General features: G+C 42.5%; 1 protein-coding gene across 9 annotated transcripts in view; it reads left to right on the top strand.

Moving 5' to 3' along the window:
* LOC109937392 (corticotropin-releasing factor receptor 1-like) overlaps positions 1-24,815 on the top strand; it is a 303,154-nt gene that overhangs the window by 250,055 nt on the left and 28,284 nt on the right. For all 9 annotated transcript variants that reach the window (XM_048614771.1, XM_048614775.1, XM_048614777.1 and 6 more), the window contains one exon: positions 6,385-6,520. In XM_048614771.1, coding sequence (XP_048470728.1) covers positions 6,385-6,520 — 136 coding nt within the window. The remainder of the gene's footprint in view (positions 1-6,384; positions 6,521-24,815) is intronic.

Here is a 24,815-nt window from a genome sequence, read left to right as displayed (position 1 = left end):
TTTCAAGGACCGTAACTTCCCCTCCTCGGTGGTCGAGAACGCCCTCAACCGTGTCTCCCACATCTCCCGCACCTCATCCCTCACACCCCGTCCACGCAATAAAAACCAAAAAAGAATCCCCCTCGTCCTCACGTACCACCCCACCAACCTCCGGATCCAACGCATCATCCTCCGACACTTCCGCCATCTGCAATCCGACCCCACCACCAAAGACATCTTTCCCTCCCCACCCTTATCTGCTTTCCGGAGGGACCACTCTCTCCGTGACTCCCTTGTCCGCTCCATACTCCCCTCCAGCTCCACCACACCCGGCACTTTTGCCTGCAACCGCAGGAAGTGCTACACCTGCCCCCCTACCTCCTCCCTCACCCCCATCCCAGGCCCCAAGAAGACTTTCCACATCAAGCAGATGTTCACCTGCACATCTGCCAATGTGGTATACTGCATCCGCTGTACCCGGTGTGGCTTCCTCTACATTGGGGAAACCAAGCGGAGGCTCGGGGACCGCTTTGCAGAACACCTACGCTCGGTTCGCAATAAACAACTGCACCTCCCAGTCGCGAACCATTTCAACTCCCCCTCCCATTCCTCAGACGACATGTCCATCCTGGGCCTCCTGCAGTGCCACAATGATGCCACCCGAAGGTTGCAGGAACAGCAACTCATATTCCTCTTGGGAACCCTGCAGCCCGATGGTATCAATGTGGATTTCACAAGCTTCAAAATCTCCCCTCCCCCTACCGCATCCCAAAACCAGTCCAGCTCGTCCCCGCCTCCCTAACCTGCTCTTCCTCCCACCTATCCCCTCCTCCCACCTCAAGCCGCACCCCCATCTCCTACCGACTAACCTCATCCCGCCCCTTGACCTGTCCGTCCTCCCTGGACTGACCTATCCCCTCCCTAACTCCCCACCTACACTCACCTTTACTGGCCCCATCCCCGCCTCTTCGACCTGTTTGTTTCCTCTCCACCTATCCTCTCCTCTATTCATCTTCTATCCGCCTCCCACTCTCTCCCTATTTATTTCAGAACCCCCTTCCCCTCCTCCTTTTCTGATGAAGGGTCTAGGCCCGAAACGTCAGCCTTTCTGCTCCAATGATGCTGCTTGGCCTGCTGTGTTCATCCAGCCCTGCACCTTGTTGTCTCTGACATCAGGTGTGGATGACTCAAGAGAAAACCCTGATGCTCGAGACTACTCTGGGAAAAGAGAGAGAGACTGTTAGGCAGGTTAGAAAGGTAGTAGTAGTGAGATGCTCAGTAATTAGATGGGTAGACAGTCTAGTTTGCAGTCGAGATTGTGAGTCTCTTATAGATAGTAAGAATGGCCAATGCTGGAGTCAGAGACAACACAGTGTGGAGCTGGAGGAACACAGCAGGCCAGGCAGCATCAGAGGAACAGGAAAGCTCACGTTTCAGGTTGGGACGCTTTTACAGAAATGGGGAGGGGGAAGTGAGCTGGGAAATAAATAGAGAGAGGAGGGGTGGGGCTGGGGAAGGTAGGTGGGATGGTGAGTGTAGGTAGGCAGTGGTGGGGATTGGTCAGGGAGGTGGGAGGAGCAGATAGATAGGAGAGAAGATGGACAGGTCAAGGAGGCGGGGATGAGAGAGAGGGTTGGTCTTGGGATGAGGTGGGGGTCGGGGAGATTTTGAAACTAGTAAAGTCCACATCAAGACCATTGCGTTGTAGGCTCCCAAGGCGGAATATGAGGTGCTGTTCCTCCAGTTTCCGGATGGCGTCATTGAAACACTGGAGGACACCCAGGACAAATAGTGGGGAGGAAGTAGAAGCGAGAATTTATAAGAAGATTATGGAAATCTGCAGGATGAGTAGGGTGTGATAGTTAGTGACTTCTATTACCCTAGGGCAGACTGGGGAAAAGATAGAGTATGGGGCACAGAGGGGAGAAATACTTGCAATGTGTGCAGGAGAACTTTCTGGAACAGTACATTTACAGGCAGGAAGTTGTGCTGAATCTGGTCCTTGGAAATTGGGCGGGCCAGGTAGAGAAATCAGAATGGGGGAGCATTCAGGAATAGCAATCATTATATAACAAGGTTCAATATTGAGTTGGAAAAGGATATAATCAGTTAATAATTAAGATCCCAGACTGGAAAAGGGAAAATTTTAGGGGGTCCAGAAGTCGAACTAGAGCAAGTTAATTGGAAAATCTTTTTGATAGATAAGACGATAGATATAAAATGGGGCAATTTCAAAAGAGAGATGTATAGACTGTAAGCTAGGTACATAACGGTGAGAAATAAATACAGGGTATCCAAAGCTAAAGTACCCTGGATGACTAAGGATATTGGTGAGAACATAAGGAAGAAAAAGGAGGCATACGATGCTTTCTGGAATATTAATAACAATAGAAATTTGAGTGGGTATCTCAAATGCAGGACAAAAGTTAAGGCTAAGAGTAAACATGAGGAAAAAAAGGCAGGATGTTCTGTAACAAATAATAAAGTGTTCTTTAAACATATTATGAATAAAAGCTTAGCAAAAAATAGAGTAGGATCCATAAGGAACAAACAAGGTAAGCTGATCACTGAAGCAAAGATATGGAAGAGGTACTAAATGAGTACTGTGCTTCTGTTCTTTACCAAATTAGAAAATGGTGACAATAACCTAGTTGAAAATAAGGGTATTCAGCAACTGAGCAATATAGTGATAGATAAAGAAAAGATGCTAAAAACGCTGGCAGCACTCCAGGTAGCGAAGTCGCCAGGATCAAGTGGGATGCTTTCTAGATGGCTCACAGAGGTCACGGAGCAATTCGTGAAGCCATTGACAGAAATTTGTAAACAGAATTAGTCTGGGGAGACTGAAGGATTGCAAATGTGACACTGTTGTTTCAGAAAAGGGCAATGGATAACTCAGGAAACTGCATTCCTGTTCAGTTTAATGTCAATAGTGGGCAAACTGATGGAGGCCATAATACAAGTTAAGGTAAATATACACTTAGAGGAAAATAAGTTAATACCAGACAGTCAACATGGGTTTGTTTGGGACAGGTCATGTCTGACAAATGATTGCGGTGACACAGGCAGAAGATGAGGGTAATGCTGTGGATGTTGTATATTTGGACTTGCAGAAAACATTTGATATGGTGCCACATCGCAGGATGGTGAGTAAATTAGAAATGCTTGGGATTGATGGGTCCTTGGCAGCATGGATTAGAATTTGACTAAAAGACAAGAAACAGAGGGTGGGTATCGTTGGGCATTTCTCAGAATAGAGATGAATTGAAAGTGGTGTTCCCCAGGGAATCAGTATTGGGACCGTTTTTCTGCTTCATATAAATGATTTGGAGGTGGGTGTTGATGGCAAAATCTTTAAATTTGCAGATGACACAAAGCTAAGGAGAACAGTGAATTGTGAGGATGATGCTGAGTGACTTCAGAGGGACATTGACAAGTTGGCCAATGGGCAAAGCCTTGGCAGATTAATTTCACTGCAGAGAAATGTGAGATAATGCATTTTGATAGAAGTGACATGGAAAGACAGCGCAGGTTGATGGTACAACTTTGAGGGCAGCAAGGGACCTTAAGGTTCACATGAATGATTCTCTGAAGGTGGCCAGGCAAGTTGAAACAGTCGTTAAGAAGGCTTCGGTGTTTATAAATAAAGGCATAGGGTAAAAACAAGAAGTGATGCTGCACCTGTACAAATCATTGGTCAGGCGACATTTGGACTATTGTTTTCTGTTCTAGGCAACTTACTTAAGGAAGGACGTTAAAGCCCTGTAGAGAGTGCAAAGGATTTTTACTGGAATTTGGCAAATGGAATATAATGTGAGAAAATAAGAACTTACTCACCCTGACAGTCAGAATAAAACAGCAGTGTTTGATTTAAATGATGAGAGATTGCAGAATACTATGGTACAAAGGGATCAAAGTTTTTTGGTACATTCATCACAAAGAGTTGTTATGCAGGCACAGGAAATGATTAGGAAAGCAAAAGGATGGTTGGCAGGAACAAGAATGAGGAATTTTAGATACAAAGAAAAAATTACAGAAATTGGGCTTATTGTCCTTGGAGTAAAGAAGATTAAGAGATGACCTTATTGAGATGTTCAAAATTATGAACAATTTTGACAGGATAAAGTATTTCCACAAGTTAGTATGTCAGTAACTAGGGGTCACGATTTCAAGATTCTCAGCAAGATACGTCGGGGTGAGATGAAATTTAGAATTGTTAGGATTTTGAATTCAGTGTCTTGGAGAGTAGTGGAGTAAGATTTCATAGAATGTTTCAAAAGAGAGCTGGATATATATTTAGAAATGATGAATTTAGAGGGCTACAGAGACAGAGCTGGAGAATGGAGACTAGCTGGGTAACTGTTTCAGGAGCCGGTAAAAATGCAATGGGTTGAATTGTCTCCTTCTGTACTGTAAAATTCTACGATTCTGTGAATAAAAGGGTTTGCACATGAGCTTGCACAAATTCATAGTTCACAGGCCTTTCCAAGAATAGATAGGAAAGTCAGTCCCTTGCAGATGAGGATGACTCTCTTCCACTCTCATGGTGAGGTTTAGATAGACGATCTGGATCGGCGCAGGCTTGGAGGGCCGAAGGGCCTGTTCCTGTGCTATAATTTTCTTTGTTCTTCTTTTTTCTTTGTTCTATGGGTAGCTGTACAGACCAATACAGCGACCGCAGGCTCTGTTACACTTGGGGCAGGTGGTGGTTTTGGGAAGGGGTGAGTAGCGCACTGGTGTGGCACACAAGGAATTTAGATGGCTAAGAAAGTGAGCAACAATATGGCGAATGGAATATGACATGATAAAATAAGAACTTACCCTCTCTGACACTAAGAATAAAATAGCAATGTATGATTTAAATGATGAGAGATTGCAGAATACTATGGTACAAAGTGATCGACAGTTTTTGGTACATTCATCACAAAGAGTTATTATGCAGGCACAAGAAATGATTAGGAAAGCAAAAGGATGGTTGGCCTTTACTGTAACTGCAATCAGTGTAGGTATATAATTGCATTAAAAACAGTTCAGAAAGTGTTCACTCAACTAATTCCTGGGATGAATGACTTAGCTTAGGAGGAAAGGTTAAGCAAATTGGGTCCTACCAATGGAGTTAAAAGAATAAGTGATGATATAATAGAAATATATAAGATCTTGAGGAGACTTGACTGCCTGGACTCTGAGATGTTAGGGGTTCACATTTCAGACTGAGATAAGGAGAATTTTCTTTTTCCCGGAGGCCGTATTTCTATGGAATTCTCTTCCCAGAGAGCAGTGGAGGCTGGGCTTGTGAATGAGATGGATTTTTGATCAATGGAGTCAAAGGTTATGAGGGGAAGAGTGGAATTGGGACCATAACCAAATCAGTCGTGATTTTGTTGAGTGGCAGAGTATAATTGAGAGACTGATTGGCTGACTACTGCCCCTAATGCATGTGTTCTTGTAGACCAGGTGGGTAAGGACCCTGGTGCTTAAACATTTCAACCCCAATTAAATATGTGGTAGTTTATCGTATGGAAGGTCTTCCCCAAACCAGTTGAAGCCCCTGAGAATGTAATTAACACCCAATTAAAGACTTCATCTTGCCACCTCTGCTATTTACCCAGCAGCAGACGTGAAGCAGAGAGCATGACCTGACTACCCATGCAGTCTTTTCGGCTGCAAGTCGTAATATCAGCAGTTACTATCCTCTCAGTGGTTCAACCAGTCTCTGACCAGAGGGTCTTGGCAGGCAGACCACTGCCACCAGAGTTCTTGATCCTGTTGCTACAAAGTGGCCGACTGGCACATTATATAGCCTCACTGAAAATAGGCAACATGAAGGTCTTTCCAGCTCTCCAGCTGATTGGCAAGACGCCAGGCCCTGCATTAAATCCAGCACTCATTGTATGCTGGTTAGTGTCTGATTTGCCAGTCAGCAATTGTGCATCATTTGTAGCCACATTGAAATATAAGGAGAGAACACTGCAGTCTGTTAATCTATGGCAATGCCTGTACCTGAGTTAATAGCCACATCAGCTGATGAATCAGAGATTTCCCAATTGGACAATCTGCATTGCAGGAAATCCAACAATTAAAAATAAAAGGAAATGAAGAAAGTTATTGCAACTTCTCCAGTACTGATTGCATGCCTACCACAGTCATCTGATCTCATATATTTTTATACTTTTCATTTGTTCCTTAAATTCTCTCCTCTATTTCCTCCCATTTCCTCTTGTCATATTACTGTGACCATGTACGGATTGAGCAGCCATTAAATCTCTAGTTCTGGTGGCACGGCTACAAAGGAAAGTTTTAGTGAATGGAGATCTTAAGAAGTCTTAGTTCCAGCACACTAACAAAGGTGCTCATTATTCTGATTCTGATTCTGATTCTGACTCTGACTGGTGTCTTCTCTCACAGGAAAGCAGTGAAAGCTACGCTCGTTCTGTTGCCATTGCTTGGGATCACCTACATGCTGTTCTTTGTCAATCCTGGCGAGGATGACATATCACAGATCGTCTTCATCTACTTCAATTCATTCCTTCAGTCCTTTCAGGTACATAAATATGATCACTGTTCACGTCTTACTGTGTATTGCTATGTTGACACTCAGACAGCAACTGCCCTGTGCCTGAATGTTGTCAACATTTGATTTCCAGAGAGATGTAGAAAACACAGTTACATTTGAAAGAATTCTGAGTGAAACTTTTAGACTCATGATTTTTGTTTGATGTCAGATTATTCAACATTAGATTAACAGAATCCACTGGAAACTTCCCAGCAGCAAGAAGCTGGAACAAAATACCTAGACACCTGCTGCCTATCGTGACAGAAATCCTGGTCCACTCAGCTCCTGACTAATCCAGTCCCAAGTTTCCCACATCAGTGACATGACTCTCCACTAATCATGGTTGGGCTTCACTAGTTGTGTCCTCTTTGCATTACACATGAAGTGAACACCTTCAAAACACACTGTTTACAAACAGGGCACACTGTGTTCTTAAAGGACATTGACAATTTGGGCGGATAGATGGCTGTGGGGTTCAATGCAGAGAAGTGTAAGGTGATGCATGACAATAGGAAGAACATTGAAAAGGAAATATAAAATAGGGAAAACAATTCTAAAGGGAGTATGGGAGCAGAGGGTCCTGGGTGTTTATGTGCACAGATATTGAAGGTAGTAGGAAAGGTGGAGAGCGTAGTTAATAAAGCATTAAGTATCCTTGCCTTTATTAATAGGGGCATAGCATACAAGAGTAAGGAGGTGATGCATAAGACACTTATTAGTTCTCAGTTGGAGTATTGTATACAGTTGTGAGTACCACAGTGCAGGTAGTTCTCCTATAATGTGATAATTGCTATCTTGTGTGACCTCACGCTATAGAAAATCACCACAGAAAATTGCAATATAGGGAAATCACTATAGAAAATCACTATACCCGTACAGCAGAAATTTTATGTTATCCAAACAGCGTCCACTATTCATCAATCGCATTACAGCCAATTTGTGTAAATGAAGCTTGCATTATAGCAGAACTACCTGTATAGGAAAGATGTGAATGCAGTACAGAAGTGATTTAGAATTTTGGTTCCAGGAGTGAGAAACTTCAGTTTTGAGGATTAGATTGAAGAAGTTAGTTCTGTTTTCCTTGGAGAGAAGAAGGCTGATTAAGATTTTTAAAATTATGAGTGGATTGGATAGAGTAGATAGGGAAAAGCTGTTCATGCTCATGAAAGGAATGAGGGGTGCATGTATTTTAAGTGATGTGCAAAACAAGCAAGAGTGATAGGAGAAAAAAAAAAGCATATCCACGCACAGAGTAGCTAGTGTATGAAATTGCATTGCCTGGGAATGTAGTGCAGGCAGGTTCATTTGAGGCATTTAAGAGGGCATTGGATGATTATTTAGATAGAAATAATGTGCAAAGGTATGGAGAAAAAACAGGAGATTGGCATTAAGTAATAATGTATTAGTGAGGCCATTGACAAGGTCCCACATGGCAGGCTAATCATGAAGGTTAGGTTGCATGGGATCCAAGGAGAGCTGGCTAATTGGATTCAAATTTGGCTCAATGGTAGGAGCAGGAGGTGATGGTTGAAGGTTGTTTCTCGGACAGGAGGCCTGTGACTAGTGGTGTGCCACAGGGGTCGGTGCTGAGGCCTTTGTTATTTGTTATTTACTTAAATGATCTGGATGTGAATGTACAAGGCATGATTAGTAAGTTTGCAGATGATACAAAATTAGGAGGTGTCATTGACAGCAAAGAAGGTTATCAAAAATTACAGAGGGATCTTGATCAGGTGGGGAAGTGGGCTGAGGATTAGCAAATGTAATTCAATACAGATAAGTGTAAGGTGTTGCACTTTGGAAAGTCAAGCCAAGGTAGGACTTATACAGTAAATGGGTAAGGTCCTGAGCAGTGTTGTGGAACAGAGGGACCTAGGAGTACAAGTACACAGTTCGTTGAAAGCGGCATCACAGGTGGACAGGGTGATGAAGAAGGCATTTAGCATGCCTGGCCTTCATTCGTCCAGATATTGAGAATAGGAGTTGGGACGTAATGTTACAGCTGTATAAGTCATTGGTGAGGCTGCACTTGGAGTATTGTGTACAGTTTTGGTCACCCTGTCATAGGAAAGACCCAGTTAAACTGGAAAATGTGAAAGGATGATTTATGAGGATGTTGCCAAGACTAGTAGGCCTGAGTTAGAGGGAGTGGTTGGCCAGTATAGAACTTTATTCCTTAGAACGTAGGAGAATGAGAAGTGATCTTATTATATTGTATAAAATCATGAGGGGCACAGATAGGTTGAATGCATAGAGTCTTTTTCCCAGGGATGGGGAATTGAAAACTAGAGGGCATAGGTTTAAGGTGAGAGGGGAAAGATTTAAGAATGACCTGAGGGGCAACTTCTTCACGCAGAGAGTGGTGCGTAAATGGAATGGGCTGCAGAGAAAGTGGTTGAGGCAGGTACAATAGCATCATTTAAAAAAAAAACATTTGGATAGGTGCATGGATGAGAAGAGTTTAGAAGGATATGGACCAAATGCAGGCAATTGGAATTAGCTGAGTGGGAACCATGGTCAACATGGACCAGTTTGGGCCAAAGGGCCTGTTTACATGCTGTATTACTCTATGATGCCCACTTGAAATGTCAGTGCAGGCACAATGGGTCCTTCTACACCGCAACAAATCTGTCATCCTGTGACATGATCTGGCCCTAATCATACAGGACATTTACAACCTGGAATTTAATCATAAATGACACACAAGATCTGAGGTTGAATTATATATAAGTGACATGCACGATTCTTCATAGTACCCATTTTTACTTGTGAATAAAGAGCTTTTACTGCCACAATATGCACAATATGTTATTCTGTGCTCTCGCAAATCTTGTTCTGTCACTTTAACACTGTCCTGAGATCAGTTTAGAAGCTGCCTATTCTTTGGAGGCTTTGAAATTGCCTCCAATTTCTCCATCCCTCTCTTCCTCATAAAAGAATGAAAGTTAGAGAGGTGTAAAGATCTAGCATGTGCATTCTACAGCCTGGGACATCAGATTGCAGGAGTAAGGAGTGCAAATGGGTCATTTAATCCATGGAGTCTGCCCCACCATCATTCAAAGAGATCAAGGTTACTTTCAAACATAGCTGCTCCTTCCGCTATCTCATATTTATTGGTTGTCTTAGTATCCTGCAATCTGTTGAGCTCTGGATGCCCTTGATGATTGGGTATCCATGGGTGTATGGTTTCAGGCATTTGCAGCTCTTTTTGGGTGACAGGGTTTCTCATTGAGTATAGCTGCTACTTTATTCTGTACTGGACCCAGGAAACTTGAGATACTATTGCCAGTGGTGGCATGATTAATGTTAGGGACTTTGGAACAAGTACAAGAATGCTTTTCTTTTCAGCTAGCAAGGTCAGCATTTGTTTCCCATTACTAATTGGCAGAGGTGATGGCCTAGTGTTATGCTCACTAGACTATAAATCCAGAAACTCAATTAATGATCTGGGGATGGGTTCGAATCCCGCCACAGAAATGGTGGAATTTCAATGCAATAAATAATATCTCTGGAATTAAAAATCTACCTATTACCATGAAACCATTGTTGATTGTCAGGAAAAACCCATCTAATTCAATAAAATGAGATATGCCAGTCTCCCAAACTGGTCTGTTCTACAAGTGACTCCAGAACCACAGTGATGTGGTTGATTTTAAACTGCCCTCTGAAATGGCCTAATAAGCCACTCAGTTGTATTAATTGCTATGAAGTCTCCATAAAGAAACAAAACCAGATGGAACAACTGGCATTGTCCAAGAGACTGGAAATGGCAACAACGAAAGCAGTATTGTTGGCTCTTCAAAATTCTCCTGACTACCAACTCGAGGCTAGTGCCAAAATTTTGAGTGCTGTCTCACAGATGAGTCAAACAACAGCCTAACATAGGCATACTCATAGAATCACACCTTACAGACACCATCACCATCACTCTATGCCCTGTTCCACCAGCAGGGCAGATTAATCAGAGGTGTGGACACAGTGGTATACAATCAGGAGGGAGTTGCCCTGGGAGTTCTCAACATTGATCCCATGAAGTCTCATGGCCTCAGGTTAAACAGGGCCAAAGAAATATCGTGCTGATTACCATGTATTGTCCTCCCTCAGCTGATGAATCTGTATTCCTCCATGTTGAACAACACTTGGACACAGTATGGAGGATGCAAAGGTACAGTGACAATGACATTAGTGCTACTGATCGAGCTGTTCATGTCCTAAAGGACATTGCTGCTGGACTGCGTCTGTGGCAGGTGATGAGGGAACTAGAGAGAAAAACATAATTGACCTTATCCTTACCAGTCAGCCAACTGTAGATGCATCTGTCCGTGACAGAAGAGTGACTACCACACAGCCCTTGTGGAGACAAAGATCCCCTTCACATTGAGAATACCCTCCATTGTATTGTGTAGCAGTATCGCTGTCTCAAATGGGACAGACTTTGAACAGATCAAACAACTCAAGACTGCGGTGCTATGGAACATAAACGGCAGAGAATTGTACTCCAGCACAATCTGCAATGTCATGGCCTGGCAGATCGCCCACTCAACCATTACCATCAAGCCAGGAGATCAACCCTGGTACAATGAAGATGGCAGGAGGGAATGCACCCAACATAGCTACCAAACAGGACTGCTTGTATGCTAAACAGCAAGCAGTAAATGATACTCTGAGCTAAGCGATCCCACAACCAACGGATCATAGCTAAGCTTTGCAGTCCGGCGACATCCAGTGGACAATTAAACAACTCACTGGTGGGAGGAGACTTTATAAGATCCCAATCCTCAATGATGCCTTAAGAGTATTGTGTGTGTACCCATTACAAATGGAATGCAGTAGTTTAAGATGGCAGCTCACTACCACCTTTTCTAGGGCAACTAGGGATAGGCAATAAATGCTGACCAGACAGTGAAGCCCATAACCCATTACCAAATGATAAAAATGTCCTTGAACTTCTTGATTTACTAGTGCCTTTTTCAGAGTTAATAGTCAACCATTTTGCTGTGGTTCTGGAGTTCAATATATGCCAGACGAGGTACAGATGGCACATTTTCTAATCTAAAGTACATATGTGAACTAAATGAGTTTTTACAATACTTGTAACAGTCACCATCACTAAGACTATATTCATACTCCAGATTCACAGACTGAATTTATAGTGGGACCGTAGTGGGAGTAGAACCCATGACCTATGTGATGGTAGTGGAACCCAACAGATTTGCATTCAATCTGAAGAATCTAGCTCTAGGAATACGGACAAAGTCTGAAAGAAGTGGTCTAGTTAATTATGTTGGCCATATTTTTGTATATTCTCTGCCAATTTAAGGCCACATTGCTTCAAGCCATCTGCAAAAGGATGGCTTTAATTTCTGAGAAAACACATGGATCTTCAATGGTTGATATTATCAGTACAAGAAGATGAACAACATTAGCCATAACCGTAGTAGCGTATGATAAACATCTGTAAAATTATTAGATCAATTTTAACCCAGTTTTTTAGACTAATGGTTATGGAAGAATTATATTCTAATATTTTACAGGGAAAAAAACCAAGAAGATATTGACCATTATGTTTCAAGTATATCAGTCACATACAGTATGATGACCTTGTGAATTGCTTTTCTGCATAATGAATGATGACAAAAAAGGCATAATAAAAAGCTGATGTGATATAGATGACATTTAAAAATAAGTTTGTCTTTTAAAATAAAAGGGCGGCTCAGTAGTTAGTATTGCTGCCCAAAAGCACCAGGAACCCGGATTCAATTTGAGTCCTGGGTGATTATCTGTCTATTCTCCCTGTGTCTGTGTGGATTTCCTCCGGATGCTCTGTTTTCTTCCCACAGTACAAAGATGTGCAGGTTAGGTAGATTGGCCATGCCTAAATTTCCCGTAGTGCCCAGGGATGTGTAGGTTAGGTGGATTAGACATAGGGAATGCAGGGTTACAGGGATAGAGTAGGGGGTGGGATGCTCTTCACTGGGTCAGTGTGGACTCGATGGGCTGAATGGCCTGCTTCCACACTGTAGGGATTCTATGATTCTATGGTTCTATGACCCAGAACATTATCCTAGGCTTCTACATTATTAGTCCAGAGATAGATGCACATGCTGGGGAGAAGCTGTATTTCTCTATTGCATGGTGCTTTGAGTTTGAAGTTGTTTCCTGAATGGGATGATTCTATTTTACATTAAACTCTGTATAAAAATATCTGTTTGCTTGTTGTCCAAATACCAAAAGATGATGGTGTTTCCAGACAGAATGTCTCCATTTTTTTGTACTTTCCCAATAGGTAGTTCCAAACTCAATGTCTACCGTCAATTTCCCAGTGTATTGTGATGCCTCCCGTATCCAAACTAGGCTGGGTGAGCTTCTGAAGTCTTAATCTGGAAGTGGCTAGTAAAAATCTGAACTCTGTTAATACAAAGTCAGCTGATAGAGATAAAAAATACGGTGAAGTTCATTCCAATGCAAGCTATGAATAGGCAAAAAGTACTATCTCCAACCCTTAAGTGCCAGAAGCATACTGTCAGAGATTTAACAATTCTTGCACAAAATCCTCAAATGACACTAAAATAGACGGCATCGTGGACAAAGAGGAAGGTTATCAGAAATTGCAGCAGGTTCTTGATCAGCTGGGGAAGGGGGCTGAAAAATAGCAAATGGAGTTTAATATGATAAGTGTGAGGTATTGCATTTTGGAACGTCAAATCAAGGTAGGAGTTTCATGGTGAATGGTAGAGCCTTTAGGAGTGTAGTGGAACAGAGGGATTTTGGATTCAGGTGCACGGTTCTCTGAAAGTAAAGTCACAGGTAGACAGGACAGTAAAGAAGGCGTTTGGCACACCGGCCTTCGTCAGTCAGGGCATTGAGTATAGATGTTGGGAAGTTATGGTGCAATTGTACAAGATGTTGGTGGAGCTGCAGTTGGAGTATTGTGTTCAGTTTTGGTCACCTTGCTATAGGAAGGATGTTATTAAACTGGAAAGAGTGCATAGGAGATTTACAAGGATGTTGCCAAGACTCAGGGACTGAATTATAGGGAGAGGTTTGACAAGCTAGGACTTTTTACTTTAGAGTGTAGAACACTGAGTGGGGAATCTTGTAGAAGTGTATGAGATCATGAGAAGCATGGATAGGGCGAATGCACTCAGTCTTTTTCCCAGGGTTGGGCAATTGAGGACTAGAGGGTATCTGTTTAAGGTAAGAGGGGAAAGAATAAATGGGAATCTGAGGGACAACTTTTTTATACAGATGGTGGTATGCATTTGGAATGAGCTGCCAGCGGAAGTGGTTGAGGCAGGTCAATTAACAACATACATAGTTAGGAAAAGTTTACAGGGAAATGGGGTTAGCGTGGATGGACATTTTGGTTAGCATGGACCAGTTTGGGCCGAAGGGCCTGTCTCTGTGCTGTAGGACTCTATGATTCTACGACCCACTCAGACCTTCTTCAAATTCAAAAGAACTCAACAATTTGCATTTGACTGGTGGATGTGAGAGTTCAAAATTGACCACACAAATGAAGGATTAAAGGAAAATAATCCTAATATGGGAGTTCAATACCTGCCTCGCATACAACCTTAATAAAGTGGTGGAATAAAGTGTTTCATTAACTCGAGACATATCTATTCTGGTCAATGCTAGGAAATGACTCTCAAACCTCTAGCTCAGAATAAACCTGGATTTAGTAATTCCCACGGTCTGGAGAGAGATAGGATAGAGGAAACAGAAAAAAGTTCTAGACGAAAGGAGAATAGGAGAAAAAAAGTAGATCAGTCTCCCATTTGAAAAGCATGGTAAACCAGCAGGAACCTTGACCTTTTGTATTATCAATGTGGAAAACCTGGGCAATCTTAAAACACTTGGTATAACAAGGAACAAACCAGCAGGAGGCACTATAGTCAGGACAGTGGCTTTCTCAATGAAATTCATGAACTTGAACTCAATTGTAGCTTGGAGGAGCCATGATTCCCATCTAAGGTTTTTGCACAAAAGGTAATGGCTAGTTTTAAATCCCAGGCCTCAATGAAACATATAAATATCTGAAAGGATACTGCCTATTTTCAAACCCGGCTTGTAGAGTCATGGAGTCATACAGCACCGAAACTGACCCTTTGATCCAACTCATCCATGGCGACCAAGTTTTCCAAACTGAATTAGCCCCATTTGCCTGTATTTGACCCATATCCCTCTAAACCGATCCCATTCATGTACCTGTCCAAATGTCTTTTAAATGTTGTAACTGTACCCGCATCTACCACTTCCCCTGGCAGTTCATTTCACATACAAACCACCCTCTGTGAAAAAGTTGCTCCTCAGGTCCCTTCTAAATCTTTCTCCTCTCAGCTCAAAATTATGTCGCCTAGTTTTGAACTCCCCAGCCCTGGAGAAAAGCCCTTTGCTATTCACCTTATCTATGCCTCACATGATTTTATAAACCTATATAAGGTCACCCCTCAACCTCCTACGCTCCAATAAGGATCTGTACCTAACATTACAAAGATGCCACCTGAAAAGAGAACAAAAACCTCATTTTCAGATGTGCCTCATTCTGCTCCTGCTGTGCCCTCCTACACTCCCCGTTGAGAGTTGATTCCCTGGCTTGAAGGTAATGATTGAGTAGGGGATTTGCTGGGCCATGAGTTTGCGGATAATGCTGGAACACAATTCTGCTGCTGTTGATGGCCCACAGTGCCTCTTGAGAAGCTAGGTCTATTTGAAGTCTCCCATTTAGCACAGTGATAGAGCAACACAATATTGGGCATTTTCAATATGAAGATGGGTTTCCACGAGGACCATATGGTGATCACTCTTACCAATACTGTCAAGGACAGATGCATCTGCAGCCGGCAGATTGATAAGGATGAGGTCAAATATGTTTGTCCCTTCTAGTTGGTTCCCTTATCTCCTGCCGCAGACCCAGTCTACCAGCTATGCCCTTTAGGACTCAACCAGCTTGATCTGCAGTGCTATTTTGAAGCCACTTTTGTGGTGGACATTGAAATTCCCCACACAGAGGACATTCTGTGCCCTTGCTGCCCTTGGTGCTTCCTCCAAGTGCTGCTCAACATGGAGGAGTACTGATTCATCAACTGAGGAAGGATGGTATGTAGCAATCAGCAGGAGGCTTCCTTGCTCCTGCTTAACCTGAAACCATGAGACTTCATGGCAACAAGAACCAATGTTAAGAACTCCCAGAGCAACTCTCTCTTGACTGTATATCATTGTACCACTACCTCTGCTGGTTTTTTCCTGCCAGTGGGTCAGGACATGTCCAGGGGTGGTGATAGTAGTGTCTGGGACATTGTAAGGTATTCTTCCATAAGTATGACTGTGTCAGACTGTTGCTTAACTAGTCTGAGAGACAGCTGTGTTAGATTGGGCACTAGTCCCCAGATTGTTAATAAGGAGGATTTTGCAGGGTTAGCAGGGCTGTCTCTGCCATTATCACCTCCAGTGCCTAGGTCAATGACAAGTGGTGTTCATCCAGTTTCATTTCTTAGTGTGAACAGTGTACAAATGCTTTTTGCCAAAGAATGGTGGCCAGTCTTTGGTTAGACCGTTGAATATCATGCACTCTTTGAATCAGGGAGAAGACTGGTAGTCAGTCTTTTGGTCAGTGAAAGGAATGCCATTCTCGGGACCATAGAGAGGAATCCTCCCTTGCTTTCACAATACCAAAATTCTTACTTCTCATGAACCATTCAATCTATTCTAGTGCTCTTCTATTCCCTAGAGGTGGCTTTTGACCTTCTATTACTCCCCACCCCCATTCTCACCCGCACCCCCAGTACATTATCTTAACTTTCTTCTGCCAATCTGCAATTTCATGACCTCCTGCTCCTACCCTGCAGTCTCTTAACCTCTTTATGTCTCAGCCTGCGTTCTGTAGCTGCCTGCTTCAACCTTTTGGCACTGTCAATTCCTGCCAACTTTAGCTGGGAAACTGACCAGTTTACATCCAGCTGAGACTTGAGTGCTACTTTGGCCTAAGCTATAGAGTCTTTTCCTGAAACTTTCCATCTGTTTGGTAGTATGATTCTTTAAAATGTTTCTTAAAATCTATTGCCTTGATTAAGGATTTGACCATATTCTTCTTTATATTTCCTTACATTGCTTGGTGCACTGCTGACAGATAAACCTTTTGTGAAGCATCTTAGGTTACTTTGGGTAAAGGTGTTGCATAAATATAATTTATTGATGTTCATTGTGTATTCTTTCTTCCTCAAGAAATGAATCAACCAGTACAGGAGAAACTTTAAATGGGAGGTTATGATCAGAGCTGTGAGCACTTCAAAAATAGAGAATCTAGTGTTAAAAATTTGATTGGAAAAAGAATTGAAGCCAGGAGAAGTGGGAATAACAGGTTTAAATTAGTGCATGCAAATGTACAAGGCATTTAAAATATCTGTGACACTTAGAATTATGTGCAAGAATTATATCACTGGGTAAATCAGGACCGGAGTCAGAGATAAAGTGACATCTCAAAGCCTTAAGGATCAAACAGAAGAAAGGACTAGTTTTAAACTGAAGTAAGAACAATAATCAACCCTAATCTATCCATCCATTCCTTTCAACAGAGACAGATTAGGTAAGGGATAAAAATGAAAAGTAGCTGGGAATCTGTTACTGCTCACAATCAAGCTTAAGGTTGTAAGTGCTAAATTAGGGAATTGATGTTTGCGGACCAATATCATTCCCATGAACGATTAAAATACCAGGAGGATATCAAAATGTGCTTTCAAAAGAGATGTGAAAAAATACTGAAAGGAGAGAAAAATTGCAGGAATATGCAGAGGCAACGGAAATGTACGACAAACTGGATTGCTCTTTGAAAGAGCTGGTACAAACTAGTTAAGCAAAGTTTTATTTTCCAAAAATACACTCTGTGCATAAAATTTCCAAAAAATATTCAAAACATTTCAATTTCAATATGAAAATATTTGCAAGAAAATTCAACTCTTTTTCATGTTTCAACTTGATATCATTGTAATAGACTTAAAATTTACAAAATACATTCCATGTCAGGTATACAGCTCAAGGCAAAAACATTTCAAATTAGAAATTGCTGCAAGCACACTGGATATCAAGGCCTGGGTATTCTGATAGCCAATTTGTTCTTTCCACAGTATTGGTGGAAATTGCTTATGAGGATCCTGTGGAATCCCTGACATAACAGGCTCCAAAGAATTTGCCCAAGAAATTGAAGATTCTGCTGGGCAATTCCCCAGCATTTGGAATATTCCAAAAAGTATTCACTTAAGTCAAAGATTTGAATGGTTCTATTGCTATTAAGTAAATAGTTATCTCGGCAATGTTCGATTACTGAATCCTAGATTTACTCCGGGATACCTATAAAACTAAGCTAACTAACCACATATACCCACAACTACACCAGCCCCAGACCCTTCAAAGACCGTGACACAACAACCCCTCTATCTATGTGATGCACCACCCAAGCTCCACCCCTTTGGATGTACACCCAGGACTTGACACCTTTTGCTCTCCTTTCCCAGATGGACACTGAAATAATTCCACAGAGTGTGGCATCCCATCTCCAGGTCACCCTTTATTTGCATGTGGAGAGTCTTTGACTGATCCAGCTTCCTCAGAGCCAGCTCTCAGAGTGAACAGGATATCTGACACTTATTATTATATGTCAGCCAGGGTTCCCAGTTTGGAACTGTTATTCTGGTCCAGTCAGGGAACTCATATTCTGTGATGTCCACCTGGAGGACCTCATTGCAATCACTAATAACACAGTAAACATCCCACCTCAACCTGTGCTAAAAAATGAAATCACTTACCTAGTACTCTTCACACGCTCAACTTAGCACTTTATCGGCATGCAGTCTATCCCCACCAACATACATACCTGCAACCCAACCCACTTGGAATCATATTTAACTGGCACCCTGGAACCATACTTGATTGGCAACCTAGCTCCCTGGCAGCCTTCCCACTGGGCACCCCAACTTAACTTTCATACTTACCCTTTAGCAGGAAGTGTCAAAGTAACTGTCTGTGCTGCTGGATATTTAGACCACAAGACCTTATGAAATAGGATTAGATGTAGCTCATTCGGCTCCCCAGCCAGCTAAATCACAGGATACAGCTGTGTAAAAAAAGGTGTGCCTTGCGTTGACTATCCTATACTATGAAGATTTTAGGTACTCTGCATTTCTACAGGAGCTGTAATCAAAATATCTTAACAGAAGCATAGGACTCATTCCAAACAATCTGACTGTGATTACACCTCCTTGAAAAATCTAGCCCAAAATATGACATATTTCTCCCTGGAATGCTTCATTACACTTCTTAATGTTCTTGATTTTCAATGTGTATTCTTTGCACAGCACACAGCCTAAGGGGCTCTACGGTTTTCAATCACTTACTACACTTTGGCTGAAAGGTCCTAGACAGTGTGTAGACAATAACTTTTCCTATTTGCACCTCTGTAACAACTACCCCAAGTTTTAGTGCAGTCCTCAGCATGTAGTCCTGGACCTTGGAATATGCCAGTTTCCAACATTTGGCTGAAGACAACACCTAGCCTTGGAAGACCAACAGGTTTTGGGCTGACCAAAAAGCGTCTTTCACTGAATTGATTGCCCTGCAGGTGAAGTTGTTGTTTTTCTCATTGTGTGGCCCATAGTGCACAGAGCCCTACATCAGAGAGCTACTTGGCATGGGCCTCAATAAAACGTCTGCAACTCATCCCTTAGCTTCTTTGCAAAGGCACATTCTACACAGCAGTCTCTTTCCACCCAGCCTCCTTGACAGCAGGGTGAAGCATAGAGGAAGGAATTGATGGAAAAAGACTTTCTGAATTCTGTCAAATGCTTTTGACGTTTGTTCAGGGAATATTCGGTAGGATCAACTGTCACCTTCTCTCACTGGCTTGAAGGATGTTACATGATGACCACCATCCAGTAGATTCATAATCAAAGGTAGTTTTCTGCATAAACCTCTCCCACTGCATGTCTTAAAAACTTGGAGTGTTTCACAGCAATGTGGCTAGATCCGTCCTTCACTACAGAGGAGAGGTAGCATGTTGTGACAGTGCGTTGTGACACATGGTGTTTGCATACTGAGGGTCTGCACACTGCACACTGCCGGATGCAGCGACACACAAAGTGGCCATCAAAATTAGGAGAATATTGGGTAGTCTTTTTCCCTACGAATTCCTTTGAACACAGCCAATCCACAACCCCCAGATACAGTGGCTTGGGCAATTCCAGAGTGCAGGAGTGGAGAACAGGCCAGACCTGTGCCACATGCAGCAACATTGAAGGCCCCTCACACCTGATGACAAGTCTCATACTGAGACTCACCATTCACCTTGTCCTTCTTCTTTGTGAATACCAATGCAAAGTATTTGTTAAGGACTTCACCCAAACAGCTCCCCTCAATCTACATTCTCCAGTTCCTGCCTAATATTGTGGTAGCTAGCCTTCCCCGAATTTAGTACTTTCGCCCAATGATTACTCTTATCATTATCCAAAGTAACATCAAATTTACAGAATTATGGTCACTGTTCCTGAAATGCTTCCCCACTGAAACTTCAATCACCTGGCCAGGATCATTCCCTAAAACCTCGTCTAGTATGGCCCCTGCCCTAGTTGGACTATTTACATGTTGTATCAAAAACTACTGCCCTGGACACACCTAATAAGTTCTCTCCCATCCAAACCCTGGCATTAAGTGAGTCCCAGTCAATATATAGGAAGTTAAAATAACCTCCTCCACAACTCTGTTGTTTTCACATTTTTCCATAATCTATCTACATATCTGTTCTTCTGTCATCCACTGGCTGTTGGGAAGCCTGTAGTACAATCCTATTAAAGTGATGATACCCATCCTATCCTGACCTCTACTCATATGGGCTCACTGGATGAGCCGTCCATGGTGCCAGTGCAGCTGTGAATACATCCCTCCCTATCACACCGGAAACATCTAAATCCCAGAACATTAAGCTGCCGGTCATGTCCCTCTCTCAACCAAATCTCTGTAATAGCTACAACATCATTGTTATATGGTATAATCCGAGCTCTATGTTCATCTGCCTCAAAAGGAATCTTACTCCTCGCATTAATACCAATGCATTTCAGACCTGACATGACAGATTTGTACAAAAACTAAAATCATATGGGATTCAGGGTAGGCTGCCTAGATGGATACAAAACTGGTTTGGTCATAGAAGACAGAGGTTAGTGGTGAAAGGGTGTTTTTCAGAATGGAGACTGGTAACTAGTGGTGTTCCACAGGGGTCAGTCTTGGGTCCTCTGTGGCTTGTAGTATATATAAATGATCTGAAGGAAAATGCCGGTGGTCTGATTAGCAAGTTTGCAGATGACATGAAGATTGGTGGAGATGCTGATAGTGCTGATGATTGTGAAAGGATACAACAGGATATAGATAGATTGGCAACTTGGGTACAGAAATGACAGATAGAGTTTAATCTAGACAAATGCGAGGTGATGCATTTTGGAGGATCAAATTTAGGTGTGAATTACATTGTAAATAGCAGAACATTTAGGAATATTAACATTCACCTGGAACTGGGCATGCACGTCCACAGTTCCCTAAAATTGGCGACACAGGTGGCCAAAGTGATTAAGAAAGCATATGGCTTGCTTGCCTTCATCGACCGGGGCATGGAGTATAAGAGTAGGTGAGCCATGTTGCAGCTATATAAACCCTTGTTAGGCAGCATTTGGAGTATTGTGTGCAGTTTTGCTCACCACATTACCAGAAGGATGTGGAAGCTTTGGAACAAGCGCAGAGAATGTTCACCAGGGTTTTGCCCAGTCTTCAGGGCATTGGCTATGAAGAAAGGTTAAAAAAAAAACTAGAATTGTTTTCAATGGAAAGACAGTGGCTGAGAGGAGACCTGATAGCAGTCTACAAAATTATGAGAGGCATAGATAGGGTGGATAGTCAGAGGCTTTTTCCCAGGGTTGAAGTTTCAATTACAAGGGGACACAGGTTCAAGGTGAGAGGGGGAAATGTTTAAGGGAGATACGCGAGGGATGTTTTTCACATAGAGAGTGGTAGGAACCTGGAACGTGCTGCCAGAAAAGGTGGTGGAAGCAGCATCTGGATGGTTGCATGAATTGGGACTGAATAGACAGGTACGGGCTGAATAAGTACAGAATATTTGTTTCTTAGATTAGTTAGAGTGTGATAATTGGAACAGACTTGGAGGGCCTGTGCTGTACTTCTCTTTTGTTCTTTTATTCTTTGTTTGTTTAGTAACCTCCCCCTGTCTATTCTTCCTCTCAGTTTTATAGGCCTTTGTCTCAGACTCCTCCTTGGTCATTCTGCTTGCTGACCTACTACTCTGGTCCCCATTCCCCTGTCACACTAGTGTAAACCTTTTCAAGTGACACTAGCAAATCTCCCTGCCAGGATATTGGTGCCCCTCCAGTTTAGGTGCCACCCATCCTTCTTGTACACGTCCTATCTGCCCTAGAAGATCCACTAAAGCTCCTACACCAGCTATATAACCATATATTTAACTGTACTATCTTCCTATTGCTAGCCTCACTGGCATGTAGAAGTGATCCCAGGATTACAATCTAGAGCTTCTGTTTTTCAATTTCCTCCCTGAACTCCCTTTGCAGGACCTCGTCTCGCTTTCTGCTTTTTGTAGCTGGTACCAATATGGACCATAATCACTGGCAGCTCACCTGGGTCGTGAACAGATAATGGACTGCAGCAGTTCCAGAAGGGGCTCACTGCCACCTCCTCAAAGACAATTAGGAATCAGGAACAAATGCTGGTCCGACCAAAAAAGCCGATAATCTCCTGAACGAATTTTTTAAAAACTCTCTATGCCTGCTGATTGATCTCCCTCCTCACCCTTACTGCTGGCCATTGCCTCCCCACTCCCACAAATGCTTGCATCCTTCACGTCATGGCTTGCACTTCATTTGAGTGCACCAGTTTTCTAAATCATTTCAGGGGCACCTCTTTCATGGGTTTAATATAACCCACATTGACAAGTCTATTTTGTCAGACTGTAACATCCATTGATTTCAATGCTCAGGAGTTTGACGAGCTGTTTTCTCATGTGCATGGTTGCTGCACCACCCAGTGATGGCATGGAATATGAGTTTGTGAAATATTTCTCTGACAGTTTTTTGGAGCAACACATTGCAGAAACAATTCCAATTAAAGTTATTTTCGATCAAAAGTGATAAGCAAAATAATTTTGATGGGTGAATACAAGAATGAGAAGCAAAATCTCTTGGAGAGATTACGCTACTAGGTGATTTTAAACACTCACTACCTACTTAGAACAGAGAAGAGTGAGAGGGAACATGATTGAGATGCACAAAATTATGATGAGCATAGATAGGGTAAGACAGGAAGAAACTTGGAGGAATCAATCATCAGACGGATTGATTTAAGGTAAGGGCCAGAAGGCTTAGTGGAGATGTGAGGAAAAATTTTCACCCAGATGGTGGTGGGAATCTGGAACTCATTGCCTGTAAGGGTATTAGAGGCAGAAGCCCTCATTACATTTAAGAAATATTTAGATGTGTGCTTGCCAAGACATACAAAGCCATTGGCCATGTTCTGGAAAATAAGATTAGAATATGTAGGTGATTGTTTTTGACATGCAATCAGTTTAAGCTCCTTTTTTGTGTGTTGTAGCTCTCTATGACTATAAGATGTCATGACTCAATGTTGTAACTGCTAGATGACCTAATGATTATGAATTAATCGATATAATGAAAACATTTTTTCCTTCGCCATGTATATTTGAAAGGGATAGACAATGAAAGGAAGACGAGTAGCCAATTTAAGGAATAGAAAGCTGGAAATGCCTCAAGGTTACCTCCTCAGGTCACAAGAGAAAGTATTGAAGGTGGAGGTGATAATCAGAAACTGATGTGTTCCCATTGTAACGTGCTGGAACATACTGGGGGAGGCAATGGCCTAGCATTAATGTCACTGGACTGTTAATCCAGAGACCCAGGTAATGTTCTGAGGACTCGGGTTCAAATCCTTCCATGTTGCAACTGCAAGAAGTGCAACATGTGTCCCCACAGTTCCCCTCTCACCTCCATCCAAGTCCCCAAACAACCCTTCCAGATTCAGCAAAGATTCACCTGCACCTCATCCAACCTGATTTATTGCATCCATTGCTCTCATTGTGGTCTCCCCTATATCGGGGAGACCAAACGCAGACTAAGGGACCGATTCCCAGAGCATCTGCACCCTGCATGCACCAAACAACCCGATCTTCCGATAGCCATCCATTTTAATTCTGCCTCCCCCTCCCCTGGCAACATGTCCATCCTTGGCCTTCTCCACTGTCAAAATGAGGCCAAATGTAAACTGGAGGAACAACACCTGATATTTCATCTTGGGAGCTTACAGCCCAAGGGCCTGAATATAAGAACGTAAGAGCTAGGAGCAGGAGTAGGCCGTCCGGCCCTTCGAGCCTGCTCCGCCATTCAATAAGATCATGGCTGATCTTTTCATGGACTCAGATCCACTTACCCTCGTTCTCACCGTATCCCTTAATTCCTTTATTGTTCAAAAAAAATCTACCTTATCTTTAAAAACGTTTACTGAAGTAGCGTCAAGTACTCCACTGGGCAAGGAATTCCATAGATTAACAACTCAGCTTCAAAATTCCTCCACGCCTGGCCTTATCCCATGTCCCACCTCCCTGACCGGTCCTAACCTGTCCATCTTCCTGCTCATCTATCCACTCCACCCTTCCCACTAACCAATCAGTATAACCCTCTACCTGCATCCAGCTATCAATGATTTATAATTGTTTAACCTTGGTTAACTATCCTGTAGTTATTTATTGCTTGTGATAAGTAATAACATTTGTTAAGTAGATCTGCACTCTCTGTCAACTTGGATCTACATGTAAATTGGAGAATGTTTGCGTACTTGAGTGTGCTGAAGATATTATATCCATTGAATTTTACATAGATGAAGGAGTTGCCTTATGAGGAAAGGTTGAACTGATCAGGCACATACACATTGGAATTAAGAATAATGAATCCTACTAAAACATGGAAGATCTGAGAGGTCTTAACAAGGCAAATGTTAATAGGATGTTCTTCATCACAGAAAAAACTAGAGATAATGGCTTCAAAGTAGGGGGTCTATTGTTTAAAGCAGAAATGAGGAAGACTTTCTTTGGAATTCTTTACCACAAGGAACAGTGGAGAATGAGTCCTGGAAAATTGAATGTGAGTGCTGCTGAATCAGCCAGTATTTAGACTATGATAACAAGGTGTACAGCTGGATGAGC

Source organism: Rhincodon typus, chromosome 30 (genome assembly GCF_021869965.1).
Source record: "Rhincodon typus isolate 14 chromosome 30, sRhiTyp1.1, whole genome shotgun sequence".
Taxonomy (NCBI): Eukaryota; Metazoa; Chordata; class Chondrichthyes; order Orectolobiformes; family Rhincodontidae; genus Rhincodon; species Rhincodon typus.
Note: the sequence above shows the minus strand (reverse complement) of the source record. Positions and strands in the feature narration are given on the sequence as shown.